We start from the raw sequence: 20143 nt of genomic DNA, 5'->3' as shown, positions 1-20143 counted from the left end.
CGCTCTTCTACAGCCTCTTCTTCTCACAGAGATGTCTCACATTTAATACTGCCTAAAATCTAAAACTGCCACTTCAAAATTTTAGCAGATGTGAACATTGCAATTACATCCATTACCTTCAAATTATTGTACCAACTCTTCCCCAAATCCCAAACAGACATTGATATATAAAAGATATTTTTGATTGTAATAGCTAGAAATGCCGACCCAAAGTCTGTGACTGAGCACTTTTAATCTTGAAGTTTTATAAATGTGATTATTATTTTAAAAATTTTATGTCAGAAGCCTACCTCTGAATCACTTATTTATATAAACAGACCAGTGTGTATGATCAATGAAGAAAAAACAAAATTCAGCTAGGAAACAGATTGGTCTGCCATGCATGAGACTTGAGCTGGATTCATATGCAGGTCTCCAGGCTGACAGGGAGACTGGAAATGCTGCTTTGGGAGTTGTACTCTGCCACAGGGGAAAGGAATTTCTCCTATTACTCAGCAGCCCAATTTCTTGCATTGTTCACAGTGGCTTCAGTCCAAGTAAATGCTACTTCAAAGACTTTATTCAGCTTAAGCTGTGGCTTGGACTGAAATTTAACAAGCCTGTTTCAACAAAGGCAATGAAGATTTATAGATCATAAGCCACACTAGGTTTTATTATTAATTTACATTGATAAAAAAGAATAACTTCCCCCTTGATATTTTCCTCCCTTGTCTGGCTATATGGATCAGAGAGCCACAAATATGGCTTTCAAAAGTTAGACTTGTACATTTATTGTTCCAGAACCACAGGGGTTTAAACTTCTTATTAACCAAACAAGACACTAATTTCAGTTCTACCGATCTTCATATTGCAGATAAAAAGACAATTTTTGTATTAACTTGATAAGTTAGTTTTTATCATAGATCTTGAAAAAGCTCATAAAGCCATTCATGGGCTCAGAGGTACCAATATTCATAAACTGATCATAGATACAGAAGTAGCAGAAAATACATTAAGGTCCTGATCCAACTCTCATAGAAGTCAATGAGTTTTCTTAACGACATCAGTAGAAGAAGCACTCTCCCATAATTAGGTATATCTAAATTTATATAATGCTTAATGTTCAATATTTGTGAAATTAAATAACTTAAATGAACAGGATCATAACAGAGTGTATAAAAGAGGAAGAGATTGTAGAGGCACTTAGGAAAATGAAAAAGGAGAAAGCACCTAGGTTGGATGAAGTATCGGAGGATATTTAAGTTATTGGGAAACGAAGGTGTCAAGTATCTTACAAGTCTGTTTAATGATAAAGAGAAAATGTCACATGATTGGCACAAAACCTTTGTGGTCCACATTTTTAAACATAAAGGAGATACTGCACTGTGTGGTAATTATTGCCCAATTAAGATGACATCAGATCCTATGAAAGCATGGGAGAAGATTATTGAAAAACATCTGCGTGGAACAGTGGAAATTTGGAAGGGTCAGCATTGATTTATGCTGGGATGGAGTACAATTGATGTCATATTTGTTCTTTGAGTCCTCATGGAAAAGTTCAGAGAAAAGAGAAGGCAACTGGGTATGGTCTTTGTGGATTTGGAGAAGTCATACAATTGTGTACCAAGAGATTACCTTGGTGCAGTTTGTGAAGGAGAGGTGTGCCAGAGGGATATGGCTGTCTTATCCAGGATATGGATGATGGAGTGATTACCGTAGTCAAAATCAAATGGGGCTCACAGCAAAGAATTTCCAGGAAACATTGGCCTTTATCAGAGCTCAGCCTGGAGCTCTGTTTTGTTTGCAGTTGTTATTGGTGTGATAAGTGAGAATATATGAAGGGAGCAACCTTGGAATGTGTGATTCGCTGAAGCCTTAGGGTATGTCTACACTGAAAAAAAAAAAGTGCGTCAGCACGTCTCAGAGCCTGGGTCAACTGACTCTGGCTTGCTGAAATTGCACTATGGGGCTTAAAACAACAGTGGGCTGCAGCCCACGCTCTGAAACTCAGCACAGCAGAAGGGTCTCAGAGCCTGTTCTCCAGCTCAGTGGGAACATCTACCCTGCTATTTGTAGCCCCACAGTGTAAGCCCTGCGAGCCCAAGTCAGTTGACCCAGGCTCTGAGCTGCTTCTGTGCAGGGCATTTTTGTGGTGTAGATGTACCCTTAGAAATATGTGCTGAAGATTTTGAGACTTTGCAAACTAACTTTGAAAAGTGGGCAACAAAGTTTTGGGCAGGCAGGACTTACAGTGAGCATCAGTAAGACTGAGGCTTTGATAACTTGAGGGAGGATGACTCACCACAAAGGATATTACAGGCAGAGAGCTTAGAAGAGTGAAATAATGTAAATACTTAGGATCAATAGTTGCTGACAATAGTGCCTTTCTGAGTGATGCCTGGCATCATATTAAATTGCGTGGTGCAAGTGGCATGAGCTGACCCCAATTGTCTGTGATAAAAAGATGCCAATAAAAGTTAAAAGGTAAAGTGTATAGAACTGTAATTCAACCCATCCTAATGTATGGAACAGAGACTTGGCCCACCACAAGAAAAGAAATCAGTCTGCTCTCCACTACAAAAATGAAGATGCTGAGATGATCAAATGGTTCAAAACTGTGACAGGAAATGAAACAAGGATGTGAGGTACCTAATGCAGATTGCCTCAGTTGAAGACAAGTTGAGGGAGGCTAGGCTACAATGGTATGGACATGTTCAGTGGAGACCTGAGAGTTATATTGGTAGGATGGTCCTTGCAATGATCGTGGATGGAAAATGACGAAGGGAGAGGCCAAAGACTTGCTACATGGACCGGATATCAGAGGACATTAGAGAGACCAATTTACACGAGATGAGCATGAGTCTTCGAAAAAGGCTATAAAACTCACCCACCCTGAATAGGGAAGTAGAAAGAAAGAAGAGGAAGAAATAACTTAAATGATTTAACAGACAATGAGGCAAAATATAAAATCATTTAAAAATAGGACAGACAAAGGAAAAAACATTATTTTTCCCATTTTTTTTGTCCTTATATCATCTGTTTAGACAGATAATAAATACCTGTTTCTGCTTAAAGTGTTTAGTAATCCTTGGATCACTATATAAATACAAATACATGATATCATAATAACTAACAACAATAAAAATTTTAAATGCTAAATAAGGTAAGTTATGCTTTATGGAAAACAATGAGGAAAACAGAATATACAATGCACATGTTGGAAATTATGTGTGAATTACAGGCTTTTACAGCTTATATTTTATATATCTTAAAAATGTGACATTTCTGATTTATCATCTTTTTTTAAAAGGTATTTCAACTACTATTCTGCTGAAAAATACTTGCAAAGTACTTAATTTTTTTTTAGATCCTATCTAAAGAATGAGAGTTTCAATTAAATTGCTCTGAAGGTTTAAGCTGTTACCAGAAACCACTGATAAAAATAAAGTTTTATATTGTACAGTTGGGCATAGTCCATGCATAACCAACAAAACACACATCCAGCTTTATGGTGACGATAATCATATAAACTAGAACTTACCTATAAAGTAGGATAGCAGTATTGCCAGTAGCACTGAGACTCCTACAGCACAGAGTGCAGTACATTTCCAGCTACAGTACTTTGAAGACTTCTTGAATTTAAAAGCACTTCTTGATAGTGTATTTCTAGGTAGTGGCCGAGTAGGAGGGGAATAAACAGAGCCAGATGCCATTGTGTAACCTGGTGTTGCAGTACTGAACAGTGGTGTTGTCCCTGTTCCTGTTTTGAATAAGAAATGCCTGTGGAAGAAAAAGACTATGTTAAAACACAATAATAAATAAACAAATGGAACAGGAAGTGACATTTTAGGTTCTCCTTAAAGCTGTTTGCCTTTTTTTCTTAATATCTTACATTTTTTTCAACCTCCATAGATTCGTGAAACCAATACATTGAACTACACTTACATAGAAAAAACAGCATTTTTTTAAAAGTACAAGTGAAAATATTTGTGATACACACTCTGTCCACAGTGGGACCAGAACCATACTAACTATAAGAATGTAGGCAGGGTAGCTAGCAGAGTTCTTGCCAAATTCGCTGACAAGTGTGGACAGGCATTCTTTTGTCTGAATCCTATGTTATAAAACTATGTCACATACTACCGTGATCAGGATTAAAAAGTCAATATTTTCCAGATACCACACCTCTATCACAATTGTTTCTTAGTCTAAATATAAGGTGTGAAAGGTACTGCAACCCCATGTAGTATCTTTGGATACTCCTGTGTTAAAATAATGTATGGTTTCATGTATGACTGTTGTTCTGCTCCATCTGCTCCATGGGTGAGAATTACCAGAGTTCCTCCAGGAACTAAAAACAGTGGAGGTGATTACCTTGAGGATTGTCAGTAACTCCAGAGAAGCACCACCTGGTATATTGATTCAAGCTGGGTTTTCCAGAGAGTAGGAGACAAAGAAAGGGCTTTTGGTATAAAAGGATGAGCTTGAACAGACCCATCGCTGCCTTTCTGATCCAGGAAATGAACAGTACCATCTGTCCAATGGGGCTCCCAATACTTTCAAAAGGGTGGGAATGCTTTTGGCCTTAGAGGTCCCCATACGACTGATGAGTGACTCCTGGTACATTTATGATGTTTTCTCTATAATGCTTTTACCTTAAGAACAAATGTGCTTGCTTAGAAAGAGCTGTGTAGTAACTTGGAATTTCTGGCAATATACTGTTCATAGTCCTGGGAGAAAAAGCAATGCACAGGCACTGGTCTTTCCCATAGTGTAAGGCAGGGAGCTGTGCCCTTCCAAAAACCCTAGTGAGATTGGAGTGGGATAAGGGTCTCTGCCTAGAGATCGGTAATGGCTGGAGACCTAAGACCTGACTGGGCACTCCAAGAGCAGACTAGGGAGAAGGGGGATAATGGTGCAATTACCCTGAAACTATGATACAGGGAAAACAGCAGGAACTGAAATATAACTGCATGGCAACTTTTGGCAAATGTAGGTAGTTTTGTTTTTGATGTATCTTAACTAAGGTGTGATCACGGACACAGGAGCTGGTTTCATTTTGGGGATTGGGTAAGTAAAAAATTGTTTTTTTGTTTTTTTTTGTTTTTTTCCCAAAAAAGGTTGTAGGCTGAATTAGAGGGAAAAAATAAAGCAATGTTTGGGACTCTCTCAATGAGTCAATCACCATGCTAACACTGACTACCTTTTTCAACTGAAATTTCTGGGGAGAATACCACGCTACATGAGCTCTGAGGCAACATGTTCAAAAGAGACTTCAAGAAGCTTGTAAATTCTCACCAACTGAGTTAAGAAGGAGCACTGTGTAGAATTTTGTTGTTGCACAGGTGTGTGCATACCAGAGGAGGAAACAGAGAGTGGCCAAACCATAAAATTATTTATAAAAATTATGTTATAATATAATTATTATTTAGTAAGATATATTGGAGTTATATCAGGAATGAATCTGCTCTTTTACTCTCTGGGAGAAATGATGACACTTGATAACACTTCATAAATCAGGAAAATTTGTGCTTTGAGAAGGATTTGTGCTATGGGAAACCAGTAGGCCATTAGAACCTTGGCATCAGCTGCCCTTCTTTGAAATATTTCCCCGGAGAAGATTCCTGGTAATACACAGCATAAGGAACTTCACTTGTAAACAATATTAAGGCTACTGGTAATGACGGCAGATCTGGGAACACCAAAGAAGCCCACCTCAGAGCATTTAACTTCAGAAAGGGGAATTACACAAAAAGGAGGAAGCTAGTTAAACAGAAATTTAAAGGTATAGTCCCAAAAGTGAAATGCCTGCAAGCTGTATGGAAACTTTTCAAAAACACCATAATAGAGCCTCAAATTAACTGTATATTCCAAATTAAAAAAAAACATAGTAAGAGGACCAAAAAAGTGCCACCATGATTAAACAACAAAGTAAAAGAAGTGGTTAGAGGCAAAAAGGCATCCTTTAAAAAATTGACAGTTAAATCCTACTGAGGAAAATAGAAAGGAGCATAAATTCTGGCAAGTCAAGTGTAAAAGTATAATTAGGCAGGCCACAAGAGAATTTGAAGACTCAAAAACTAACAGCAAATGTTTTTTTAGGACATCAGAACCAGGAAGCCTGCTAAACATTTAGTGGGGCCATTGGTCGATCAAGGTGCTAAAGGAGCACTCAAGGAAGATACAGCCATTGTGGAGAAACTAAATGAATTCTTTGCATCATTCTTCACACCTGAGCCATTATTTTTAGGTGACAAGTCTAATGAACTGTCTCAGATTGAGGTGTCATTACAAGAGGTTTTGGAACAAATTGATAAATTAAACAATAATAGGTCACTAGGACTAGATGGTATTCACCCAAGAGTTCTGAAGGAATTCAAATATGAAATTGCAGAACTACTAACTGTGGTATGTAACCCATCATTTAAATCAGCTTCTGTACCAGATGACTGGAGGATAGCAAATGTGACGCCAATTTTTAAAAAAGGCTCTAGAGTCGACCCTTGCAATGACAGGCTGGTAAGCCTAATTTCAGTACCAAGCAAACTGGTTAAAACTATAGTAAAGAACAGAATTATCAGATACATAGATAAACACAATTTGTTGGCGAAGAATCAACAAGGTTTTTGTAAAAGGACATCATGCCCCACCAATCTATTACAATTCTTTGAAGGGGGTCAACAAATGTGGACAAGGGTGATATCGTGTACTTGGACTTCCAGAAAGTCTTTGACAAAGTCCTGGACCAAAGTTAAGCAAACTAAGCAGTAATTGATCCGTAACTGGTTAAAAGATAGGAAACAAATGGTAGGAATAAATGATCAATTTTCAGAATAGAGAGAGGTAAATAGTGGTGTCACCCAGGAGTCTGTACTGGGACCACTGCTGTTCAACATATTCATAAATGATCTGGAAAAAAGGGTAAACAGTGTGGTGGCAAAATTTTCAGATGATACAAAATTACTCAAGATAGTTAAGTCCAAAGCAGACTGTAAAGAGTTACAAAGAGATCTCACAAAACTGAGTTACTGGCAACAAAATGGCAGGTGAAATTCAATGTTGACAAATGCAAATACACATTGGAAAACATAATCCCAGCGAAACATACAACATGACCACTCAGGAAGTAACAGTGGATAGTTCTCTGAAAACATCCACTCAATGTGCAATGGCAGTGAAAAAGCTAACAGAATGTTAGGAATCATTAAGAAAGGGTTAGGTAACTTAAAATCATAATGCCTCATTATAAATCTAGGTATACACACATCTTGAATATTGTGTGCAGATCTGGTCACTCCATCTTAATAAAGATGTATTAGCATTGGGAAAGGTATAGAGAAAGGCAACAAAAATGATTAGGGGTATGGAACAGCTTCCGTATGAGAAGAGAGTAAAAAGACTGGGACTTTTCAGCTTGGAAAAGAGATGACGAAGAAGGGATACAATAGAGGTCTATAAAATCTTCACTGGTATTTAGAAAGTGACCAAGGAAACATTATTTTCTCCTTCATGTAATATAAAAACTAGGGGTCACCCAATGAAATTAATAAGCAGCAGGTTTAAAACAAACTAAAGGAAATATTTCCCCACACAATACACAGTTAACCTGTGCAACTCATTGACAGGCAATTTTGTGAAGGCCAAAACTATAACAGGGTTCAAAAAAGAACTGGATAAGTTCATGGAGGATAGGTCCATCAATGGCTATTCACCAGGATGGTCAGGAATGCAACACCATGCTGTGAGTATCCCTAGCGTCTGTTTGCCAGAAGCTGGGAGTGGACGACAGGAGATGGATCATTTGAGGATTGCCTTGTTCTGTTCATTCCCCCTGGGGCATCTGGCTCTGGCCACTGTCAGAAGACAAGATACTGGGCTAGATGGACCATCGGTCTGACCCAGTATGGCCATTTTTTTGTGCTGAACGACAAACATGGTAAAAAAATTCTTTTCTGTCAATGTATGCTGCTTTGGGTGGCCAAAGTACACTCAATAGCATTATACTATACTATATAAAATGCTGTTTGGTTTGGCTGGGCTGATCTGCCATTTTAAGCATTCTTCTGATGCTGTTTCTAGGCTGCAAACGGAAATGGATCTTAACAAGCTTTCACATGGGGACTCCATATATTCTCAGAAAAAGTGAAAGCTGAGGTGCTGGAGTTCGTGCAGCAGAGCCTAGCACAGACTCTGATCCAAATGCTTAAGCCCTTTGAGGAGTTAATCTCACAGATAAACTTGGGAGATGCCTGGGTATCTGTGACAGTGCCAGCTGTCAAAGCCCTGAGAGTCTACCTCAGGCATCGAGGCAATAAAAGAAAATTCTGTCTTTTGTATTTGAGAGTTCACCACTGCGGAGTCTGAGGTAGCACACAGTGTGGCTTCTTACTTTAAGCTCTTCCCCCTTTTGCTCTAAATCATATCACTACAATACCAGAGTGGCCACACGCACAGGCTGGCTGAAGAATGTCAGGCAAAAAATACCAGAAGAGGTGAAATAAAGACAAAAGAAACAACTCTTGGTGAAGGAAATTTATTTGGCTCTCTCTATTTCTAATGAGTGGAGTTACTAGGTAAATGTCATTGCAGTCTCTCCAGGGGTGTTAACTCAGAATGTTAAATATTGAAAGTATAACACTATCAGACTTCCACATCTTGTACACCTGTTTCTTTCCTCTGAACCCTTGCTAACTAGTGTTTCCTACGAGATGTTCCTACGAAGGATGCTATGTCTGACAACAAATCCAAGCTGTTTCCAGATAGTGTAGAAAGCCTTGTGTTCTCCAAATATAATTTGCCTACAATTGATTTTACCCACCTGCCTATGCTTTTATAGCATGCTCATCAGAAAGGTATCTGAGCAATTAATTTCTAAAGACTAAACAGTGTATGTAGTACTTGACCAGACATTGACTTAAACGGCAAATTACAGTCTGTCTCATCTCACAGAAAGCTTATATCATCTGTAATTGCAGATCTTCATTTAAAAATTTATTATCTTACAAGCACGCACTTGATTTGTATGCAAGTGACAATTTGAATATTTTATTAAAATTTTTAGAATGCAGAATTCTAATAAAAAACATTGGCACTTCTCAAAGTAATGCTATCCAGTGTTTAATTAAATGAATCAATTCACTTTTTAGAAGTAAAAACCCTCCATTTTTATCATGATGTAAAATATATTTCTATTCAAAAATTTAGCTGATATATGATCATTTTAGGGGCTCAAGTTTTTAGTATCCAGTAATTCCAAAACACAGATTTGTCACAGCTCCACTGTACTTAAAATATTTTGTTATTTTATAAAAACAAACTCTTGGGGGGCAAAGACTGAGTCAGCAGCTGCGAAGCAGGTGTGTGTTCCTATTTATTTTATCAATAGCAGCCACTTTTTAAAGTTTCTTTCACTGAATTAATGAAAGAAAAAATAAATATATCATCAAAATCCTCAGAGATGCTGAATCTGGAGATATGAACATATGAATAAAAGTAAAATTAAAGAAACTGAACCTATGGAATCTCTCGGCACCATATGATTGGCTGCACCTGCTGACATTTTTAGACATTTTTTTGTCCAAAGAATACTGGAGTGGTTTCACTTCCAACAATATCCCAAGATATTCTCTGTGCTGCCATTTACTCTGTGGAAAACAAAATTGAGGGAACCTCAGCTAAAATTACTAATTTGGAAGCCAGGATGGAAAAAAATATGTCATGAAAAGGTGCAGGAGTTGGACAGCAAGATTAAATTAATTGAAAATTGCATCTTCTGAACCACAGGAACAGATTACAAAACCATTCAAGGACAGTATGGTGCAGACTATCAATGGGAATACTTAACAAGCCAAGTAAGATCCAGAAAAGTAAGTGATAGGTGTTCATCAAAGGGAGGGTGATTCAGAACTGCTTTCTTTTTATGAAAATCTTGTACCGAAAACTCTTACTCTAGATACTGAAGAAAATCCTATCCACTCTATAAAACCCGACTGCATTCATAGGAGTACAATATTACACATGTCTGTATTACAATATAAGGAAGAAACATTTTAATTAGGGCTGTTGATTAATTGTGGCTAACTCACGTGATTAACTCAAAAAAAGTAATCGTGATTTAAAAAAATTAATCATGATAAATCGCACTGTTAAACAGTAGAATACCAATTGAAATGTATTAAATATTTAGGATCTTTTTCTAAATTTTCAAATATATTGATTTCTATTGCAACACAGAATACAAAGTGTCCAATGCTCACTTTATATTATTTTTTATTACAAATATTTGCACTGTAAAAATGATAACCAAAAGAAATCGTATTTTTCAATTCACCTAAAACAAGTATTGTAATCATGAAAGTTGAACTTACAAATGTAGAATTATGTACAAAAAAATAACTGCATTCAAAAACAAAACAATGTAAAACTTTAGCGCCTACAAGTCCACTCAGTCCTAGTCCTTGTTCAGCCAATCGCTAAGAGAAACAAGTTTTTTTTACATTTACGGGAGATACTTCTGCCTGCTTCTTGTTTACAATGTCACCTGAAAGTGAGCAGAGGTGTTTGTATGGCACTTTTGTACCCAGTGTTGCAAGGTATTTACGTTCCAGATATGCTAAACATTTGTATGTCCCCTCATGCTGTGGCCACCATTCCAGAGGACATGCTTCCATACTGATGATTCTCGTTAAAAAAGAAATGCATCAATTAAATTTGTGACTGAACTCTTTGGGGGAGAATTGGATGTCTCATGTTGTTTTACCTGCATTCTGCCATATATTTCATGTTATAGGGGTCTCAGATGATGACCCAGCACATGTTCATTTTAAGAACACTTTCACAGCAGATTTGACAAAACGAAAAGAAGGTATCAATGTGAGATTTCTAAAAATAGCCACAGCACTAGATCCAAGGTTTAAGGATCTGAAGTGCCGTCCAAAATCTGAGAGGGACAAGGTGTGGAGCATGCTTTCAGAAGTCTTAAAAGAGCAACACTCTGATGTGGAAACTACAGAACCCGAACCACCAAAAAAGAAAATCAACCTTCTGCTGGTGGCATCTGATTCAGATGATGAAAATAAATATGCGTCAGTCCACTCTGCTTTGGCCCCTTATCGAGCAAAACCTGTCATCAGCATGGACGCATGTCCTCTGGAATGGTGGTTGAAGCATGAAGGGACATATGAATCTTTAGTGCATCTGATAGATAAATATCTTGTGACGCTGGCTACAACAGTGCTATGTGAAAGCCTGTTCTCACTTCTGGCAGGGTCGGCTCCGGTTTTTTTGCCGCCCCAAGTGGCGAAGGGAAAAAAACCAAAAACCCAAGCCTGGTTGAGCTGCCGCCGACGAGGAAGAGAGGGACTGCAGGGCCCACCGCCGAAGACCTGGACATGCCGCCCCTTTCTATTGGCCGCCCCAGGCACCTGCTTCCTTCACTGGTGCCTGGAGCCAGCCCTGCTCTCAGGTGACATTGTAAAGAAGTGGGCAGCATTATCTCCTGCAAATTGTAACCAAACTTGTTTGTCTGAACGATTGGTTGAAGAAGAAGTAGGACCGAGTGGACTTGTAAGCTCTAAAGTTTTATATTGTTTTATTTTTGAATGCAGGGTTTATTTTGTACATAATTCTACATTTGTAAATTCAACTTTCATGATAAAGAGATTGCACTGTTACTTGTATTACATGAATTGAAAAATACTATTTTATTTTTAACAGTGCAAATATTTGTAATAAAAACATACAGTGAGTACTGTACACCTTGTATTCTGTATTGTAATTGAAATCAATATACTTAAAAATGCAAAAAAAATCCAAAACATTTAAATAAATGGTATTCTATTATTGTTTAACAGTGCAATTAATTGCTTGACAGTCCTAATTTTAATGCTATCTAATTTGAAGGACTGCAACAGAATTCTGCTTGCTGTATAGACTATGAAAGAAACAGAATTTAAAAGGCCAAATTGCTACTTTTCCAAGATCTTGGGCCAGCTACACAGGCTAGGACAAAGAACTATTCTAATAAAACAAAACAAAATAATAATAAAGAATTTTGTGAGGAAAGAAACTAAAGCCTCTGCTTCCTATCAGGCAAAATTCAAAGCTACTTTTGATGGGAAACAGTATACATTCTGGGATCCGATAACAGCAGCAAGATTATTTAACACTATCCAAGACACTATTCCAGGCAAGGACTATGACAAAGAAGAAAATAATAAAGATGGTAAAGGATTTCACTGTGTATGATATCAACCTGCCCTTTGTTGACAGAAACAATTTCTTCCTTCTCTACAAGGGAAAGATGTTTATGCATTTAGCACAATATTCTTTCACACAATGCATACCTGTAACATATTAACAGTGTGGGTCAATATACTGTGGCTATTTATATTGTAGCAATAAAAGTTGTTAAGTTGGTAAAGTAAAATACTAGAACATTATCAGCTGCAGAAGCATAGTTTTAATAATTTGTCAGGTATTCCCTTCAAACCAACCAACCAAAACAAACCAAATCCTGACATTAATTTGTTTTGGATAATGGTATTTATTTACTAAAAGTGCTCATGAGCTTTTATGTTATACTTCAAGTTTTACAATATGAATTTTTCTTCTTTTATTAGATTATAGTGATTTTGTTTCACCTTGAGAGAGTGAAAAGGCAGTGGATACTACTACTATCTATAATTTCTATATTTAGGGGATCATCTATCTAATGCTTACTAAATATTTGAATGCCTACTACTTCTATACAATGGAATTTTGTGTCTTCTTAATGATACCCTTACTCATTACATTTTTTAAATGGCCACCATTTGTTTTATTATTAATATATTGCCACATATTAGCATGAGATTCTATACTGTATCATATGTCTGTGTTTATCAGAAATCCAAGACACTCAGAAACTGTATCACCGTGTGTATTTGCTTCATCTTTCCCAGTCTCCCCCAGCTATGCTCTTTGTCCAATCTCAGTGTCTCATCCCCCTCCGACTGTACTACTTTTCTCAGTCTCTTTGCCAGGCCAGTCCTAGTTCTCATTCCTCACTCTGACTCTCTGTCTGATTTCCCTCCCCTCCTTCCTCTGCCCACAAGGTCCCACTCTCCTTGCCCAAACAGTACATATCTCTCCTCGTTTTTCATTCGATCTTTGTCTCTACCCACCCACCATGTCCCAGTCGCAGGTTCATTGCCCAACCCTTTCCAATCTGCTGGCTTCCAGTCTTCTTCTCAAGATAGCCCCAGTCTCCTCTTGCAACTTTCAGTCCCAGTTTCCTTCTTTCTCTGCTACCAGCCTTGGCTCCTTGTTTTGGTCCAATTCTTTTTTCCTACACGTTCTATTTATGTGACTTCCTTTTCTATGCTGCCTGAGTGTCCGCAGTGGGTGGCATTGGGAACATAGCAGAGACAGGTACCTAGTTCTGGTACCCAGATCCAGACTCAGCACAGCATGGACAGCTGGGAACTGCACTTGCAGGTAAAGTCCTGCTCATCCCCAGGGTAGACCATGCTCAATGCAGGTTGAAACTTTGGGGAATTTAGCTAAAAAGCTCTAGCAAGTCCCTACTGAGCATGTAAAAACTGAGATTTTCCAGAAGTTTATAATTTGGCCATATTTGCATCGATTTTGACAGGGATGACAACAGACTACCCTCCTCCCCCTAAAAATGAAATGTCAAGTCCTACTCCAAAGTATGGGACTGCTAAGGTGTCTCAAAGAAAAGGTTGCCAGAATTTTTTAACATGGGCAAAACAAAATATTTTCCCTAGTCTCATTCTTGGAAATGGCTGAATCATTTTGGTTGAAATAATAATTTTAAAAAAATCAGCCTGAGGTATACACCCAGCTTGTCAGATTTCAACCCAAACCATTAGACTTTGGCAAAATTACAATCAACTGAGAACAGGGTCTTATAATAGGAAGTGTTCAGCAACCTCAATAACAGGCAGTGCTACCATCCCAACCTATAATAATGGGAAATTCCCACCTTATTCTTTCATATGCAAAAATAAAGAAACAATCAACTTGGTAGAACAAGGACAGTTTGACCCAAAAGGTGAAGGTTTCAGAAAACTGAGACACTATATAAATAAGAGGTTAAAATGTAAACTGTTATGAAATCTCAATTTAATTTTACTGACATAGAATCTTCTCTGGGTACTCAAATTTTGGGATTTCAATAACTCATAGTGAGGGTATCAGATTAGATTAGGCTAAAGAGAGAAAACAGGCCTTTCACACAAAACCAAGGTAGCTTATTTTACAAGATATATAGTGATATATATTCACATATCCAAGATTAGAATAGTGCCCTAAGGTAAAGTAAACTGAACAAAACAAAACAATAAGGTGTACTCTGAAATTTCAAACTGTTTTACAGAACGTGCACAGTTGATTAATTATTGTAAGTCAAATAAGGTTCTACTGCTAAGGACTAGGCATATGCATCCTTATAGCTTACTTTAGAATGTATTTTTTATTATTATTTCAAATTCATTATATTAATATGCTCTTTACCAGGAAAATAAAAAATAGCAAAGTTAAGCAATCCTCAAGAAACAGCACATTATAATGTAAATAATACACACAACATGAAAGCAAAAGAACAAATATATAATGATTCTAGCTGTGACACAGTGTGTTAGTGTGGTTGATAAACTGCATCTCCATGCTGATCGCATACTGTATTCTCAAATCTATTATGCTTTTGAACTCATGTGTTATCATCTCCGAACAACTTTCACACCAGGAGGTGATCCCTGCTATAGTAATTTTAAAAATGAAAAGCTTACAAACAAGATACATTTTATTGCTGTGTTACCTGAATTAGTATCAGCTAACAGTGATTTCACATAATGTAGCTCCATTTGCCAAAATATATGCATTTGGGCTGTCCATTACAAACATATGTAATACGAATCAGTATGTTTCTATTAAGTCTGCTAGTTAGCAGTTACTTATCTGAATGAGCATTACGTGGTACATGATCTAGAGGAAACAGCATTTATTCCTTTTTATTTATTATAGTATACTTACATGTTTAATTTAAAAAAACCCAGAAAAATCTTAAGAATTTATGGTGACTTTTTGCAATCCCTTCAATTGTGATTAAAATTAATTAGATAAATTTAATATACAACTATCATATAGATGTTAATCTTCAGTGAACTGGGAATTAAAAGGGCTTTTGGAAGTTGAAGTAGATTCACTTATAGTGGAATATTTTTATATCAGCTAGTTATTGAGGATTAAATACTGATCCCCTTACTCAGGTCTTATGGTTTGTAGTGTCACTGATTGCAATGGGACTGTTCTTAGAATAAGGTGATAAGCAACATGAGTGAGGGTGTCAAAATTAGGACATACAAGTTTTGTTTTAACCATATCATTAACAAAAGGACAACAGAACAGATTTATGATGAATAGTTTACTTCTGAAATTCACCATTTTTTACTATCCAGTAGTATTGTATTCATTAGAAGCTGTGTTCCTTTGTCAGGTATTTCCTTTATGGGGTTTGAATCTAAATATACTGCATGATGTGGCAATAAACTGTCAGCACTGCAGAAATGTAGTCCAAATAGAAAATATGTATTAATATAAAAATTTAAATACATATGGAAAAGTTGTATAGAGAAAAATATTTAGACATTTTTTGAAATATTTACTTTAAAATTTGTACCTATGTGGAATTCTCTATTACCAGACTTATTTATTAGCCGCTCAGATTTTACACTGGATGCTTTAAAAAGTTAATGCAAAAATTAAAAATGTAATTTTTAATATTGGAGGTTCTTCCTCTTTGATCTGTGGTTTTACTGTAATAACATTTCATAATATTTATTTAATAAAAAGCAGCTGAATAGTAAATATCTTATAGATTAACAGCCTGATTCTGGAAGCTGTGTACTCAGTTTCTATCAGATACTCGTTTTCTTAAATATAAACTCACAAAATATGGCATTCAAAGTTTAATGTACTTTTATTTTTACAATAACAAAAACTACAAAAGCTTAAAATGTAATATAATTTAAAAAACGGAACCTGAAGATAGAGGTCATCCCAAATGTTATTTGGGCAATTTAATCACATTTGAAGTCACATCTTTCATTCTGTGTCAGCAGCTAGCATCATATAAACACTTAGAGTCACCTACCCATCCCCATAACTGCTATCGTGGCATGTTGGAGTAAACACATCCATCTCTATAAGGCTGTCATGACCATTTGCAAGAACTGCTTGATTTCCTAATTTTCTACACACAGAGATAAGATACAAAAACAGTAAATTAGATTGAAAGTTTTCAAAATTGAGGAGACTGTACTTTTTTAAAATCACTAAATGCAATTCTAGCAACTTTACTTATTAAAATGATGTAAATAGAGGTAAATCGTGACTACAATTTGATCAAGTTCACATGAGAAGAACTGGGAAGCTGACTGAAGAGACCTTGAATTTGACTGAATTGGACATTGTATTATTGGATCAAGTCCATAAACTACCTGCTCTTAGCGACTTAACTCCTTTTCTCTGAAGTACATTGCATTTTTGGAGGCAGTCAGCCTTTATACAAATTTATTTAAGGCTTCCCTACAAATGATTAATACACTGTTTCTCAGTGTCTTAATCAATACTAAAGGCACTAGTTTAACTGGAAATCACCCCAATAAAAACACATTCTTGTCTAGTAGTAGAAATGCTTCATATGGGTGAACAGTTCCTAAAACCTTCATATTCTTAAAAGAAGTCTTCGTCTCGTTTGCTGACTGCTTTGGAAATAACAAATCTATGCAATTTTTTGCAGTGCCACCTTTTAGACTGTTAGTGCTTTAATTAAATGCTTCAAAGGTGTTGAAATATTTGCCAGTCATTAATTATTTCTTCAACAATTTTCTTTTTCTTCTCCACAATAAAATTAGCTGATAATTAATTTAAAACAGTGTAATGTTCCCACCTATTTTATTTTTAATTACAGTTGAAGACTGAGAAAAGACAATACAGTATTAACATACAACTATAAAAATTGTGTTTAGTTTCTTGACCTGCCTGAATGTTGACAACACAGTTCACAGTCCATTATACAAAATATAATTCCACCATCTCTGACAAATTAACCATCTCATATAACAAATTCAACTTATCATGAGTCAAAGACGTTCTTTTTTGACTCACACATACCTTAATATAGATTGTAGATAAAATTATAATATTCTAAGAGCTACATTTCAAAAGTGGAGCCTGGGAATTTTTCCATGAACATGGATTCAGGTTACTGTTTAAAATTCCCAAATACTGCTGGGAAAGCTTACTGAGACAAGAGTTAATTTTGCTTTCATGAGAGATGTAAATTTAAATTTACCTTATTCTGCCTTGTATATTTCCCTAAGACACAATCAAGTGACCTTGCTTTAAAGAGGTTTAGCATGTTTAGATATTTAAAAGACAAGAAGTATTAAGGAAGAAGTAATTCAATATGCAATTTCATACATTAATAATTTGCAAAGCATTTACCAAGCTACAAGGTAAACGCTATGGAAATATAACTAATGAGATATCAATACTCAAGAAGATATTCACACAGAGTAGGATGTTAATAAATCTTTTATTAAATGACTACGAATGAACCATTTTATTAACACCTAATAAGTAACTACTAAACTATTTAATCTATATTTATAACGAAAGGCATGCAGCTAATTATCTGTACAATTTCTTTAGATTTGGGCTTCCCAAACAGGGGTTCAAAGGACAAAAATGGAGAGGTACAGCCTTGTTACTACACTCCTTCAAAAGTTGTTATTAGACTGATCTTATTTTGATTTTCCCAGCAGGTATATTGCTCCTACAGCTGACCATACTCACAGGAGGAGATGGGGAAGAGGCAAATAGTCCCAGCTATCAAATGACCCAAAAAGAATTCATGCAGGGGGCAGGAAATCAGAGGTTAAAAGAAAAAAAAGATTTTATTTACTCCCATCAGAACAAAGTTATTTGTTGCTTACTCTCAGTAACCTCACTATCATATAAAGGGGATATGGAGAGATGAAAGGAGGTACTCGTGTAATGGAAGGTTTGGTTTTAGGTCCTCATAAAACTTTAAGGAAAGAGAATCCTTTATATAAAAAGGCCAGGAATCCCTGCTGGATGCTATTGACCGGTCACCTCACAGTTTAAACATTGAGTAACATTGACAGAAGATGGAAATAGCAAAACAACAAATATTCTGTTAAATATAAAACTGCATCCAACTTTATGCAATATATATCGAGAAATCCACCTCCAAAATCAAAATGAGAACTCCGAAAGGATGGGTGCTAAAACCCCTTTCCATACTGATGTACATATACACCAAAGCAGTCTACACACTATTGAGCTACTCACAGGAGTGAGTCATATGTCATTCAGTGATCAGTAATCACCAACCTTTGCCTAAAGAAATAGAAGAGTGGTTATCTACATAAACCTGACTTTCACATTTTCTGACTTTAAATGACAGTTGTGGAAAAATGGCAGGACACCTAAGCTAGGTAAAAAAACCTGAGTATGGGCATAAGCTAAAATAACTGCTAGAGATTAAACGAATCACGATATAGAGAAACAGATAAAGGCAGAGGCCGAACCCAGATAAAGTTGTTAATATAGTTGAAACTGAGCCGGAGATCACACACTCTATAGGGATCTTTACTAAAAAAGGAAAAATCAATGACAAATAAGACTCATTCTTCACCTCAAGAGTTCCAACCAAGTGAGACGATTAGAAAAACTACAGTAGGGTTGTGTTGGTTGCAATGTGAGATTTTCACATTTCAGCTCATGTTGAAGGGTTCGGGAATTGAATGTTCAAACACTGTGAGATGTTAAGATTAGCAACATTTAAAAGATGTGAGAAGTGTACTTTTCAAAAATATTCCATCCAGTTTGGGAAGGGCATCCTAGTTTAAAATGTATATTCTCCTTTTTACACACCCAGTAAAAAATACATGTCTGTTTTTCTCTTGTGCCAACCCTGGGCAATAAAAGCGAGCATCGAGAACAACATGAATATACTGCAAATTCACAGGCTGTCCTGAAAGGACTGAATATCTTAGCAGTGAGCTCTTCCCCAGAATCCACTCACTTATTCTGTAAGTGGACTGTTTCTTCATATGGTTAATAAATAATACGAACAGGGTAAAACCCAGTGTAATCCTGTCCCACAGTGACTGTATATCATAAAAAAAAATACACAGTAGTTTTCAAGAAATGGAGTAGCTAAGTATTGTTTTATTCCCCAAAAATGGTTGGAAAAGGAGATTTGAACCTATTGTCTGAAAACCTTGGAATCACAAAACTGCCTACTGTAGTGTCTAGCTGTAGGTCATATGTTTTAGATGAGTCAAAATCTGATTTGACTATTTTTCAGTCTGCTATTCGTATATAATGGAAAAGGCTTCAAAGAATGAACTTGACATATATTTCATAAATATTTGTCAAAACAATTATTGCCAGATACAATGCAATTATGCATATTCAGTTTGATGACTCAACTGGAAATTTTTTTTTCTCTTTAACAAAAAATTTAAGTGACAATAGTGAATTAGGGCTGATTGACTGTTCAGTGAGTGTTAATTAATTACCAAGGAAAATTTAGCTTTATGCTAATAAATCCTACAAAAAATCTTTATATATGAATCTTTAACTAAAACGGAATTATCTTTCCATTTTATTTGCTCTTGCAAAATTATAAACAAGAGGGACAAACTACATAGTATGTAATGAGAAAGTGAGTTCTCTTGGCCCAATAAACCATAAAGCTTGGAATCACCCTTACTGCTTAGGGTCTTGTCAAAGGGGCAAGGACTAGAGTGCTGGAAAAACACTATGAAAGCCCCTTCCTTGATGAGCTGATCTGTACAGCAGCATTGGTTTGGCTCATATATGTCTGGCAAACAAGGGTGAGCAACAAGTTCACAATAATCATATCCAATAAGGATGATAAACACAGGAGTAAATGAATGTCCAGAAAATTAAGACATCCCCAAAGTCCAATCATCAGGTGATAAACATGGCAAAAGAAAACAGCCTTGTGAAAAGCCACTCACAATGTGGGTTTTGGAGAGAGGGGCAGTAACAAAAATAGCTAAATTTATTTTTACATTTCACAACTTATAATTTTGCTGATTGA

The 20143-nt window shown here is 36.3% G+C and overlaps 1 protein-coding gene across 23 annotated transcripts in view; it reads right to left on the bottom strand.

Moving 5' to 3' along the window:
- Window positions 1-20143, bottom strand: part of TENM3 (teneurin transmembrane protein 3) — a 2191633-nt gene that overhangs the window by 177067 nt on the left and 1994423 nt on the right. For all 23 annotated transcript variants that reach the window (XM_073341694.1, XM_073341703.1, XM_073341702.1 and 20 more), the window contains 2 exons: window positions 16136-16234; window positions 3521-3759 (listed from right to left, as the gene is read on the bottom strand). In XM_073341694.1, the coding sequence (XP_073197795.1) occupies window positions 3521-3759; window positions 16136-16234 (338 nt within the window). The remainder of the gene's footprint in view (window positions 1-3520; window positions 3760-16135; window positions 16235-20143) is intronic.

This window comes from Lepidochelys kempii, chromosome 4 (genome assembly GCF_965140285.1).
Source record: "Lepidochelys kempii isolate rLepKem1 chromosome 4, rLepKem1.hap1, whole genome shotgun sequence".
Classification (NCBI taxonomy): Eukaryota; Metazoa; Chordata; order Testudines; family Cheloniidae; genus Lepidochelys; species Lepidochelys kempii.
Note: the sequence above shows the minus strand (reverse complement) of the source record. Positions and strands in the feature narration are given on the sequence as shown.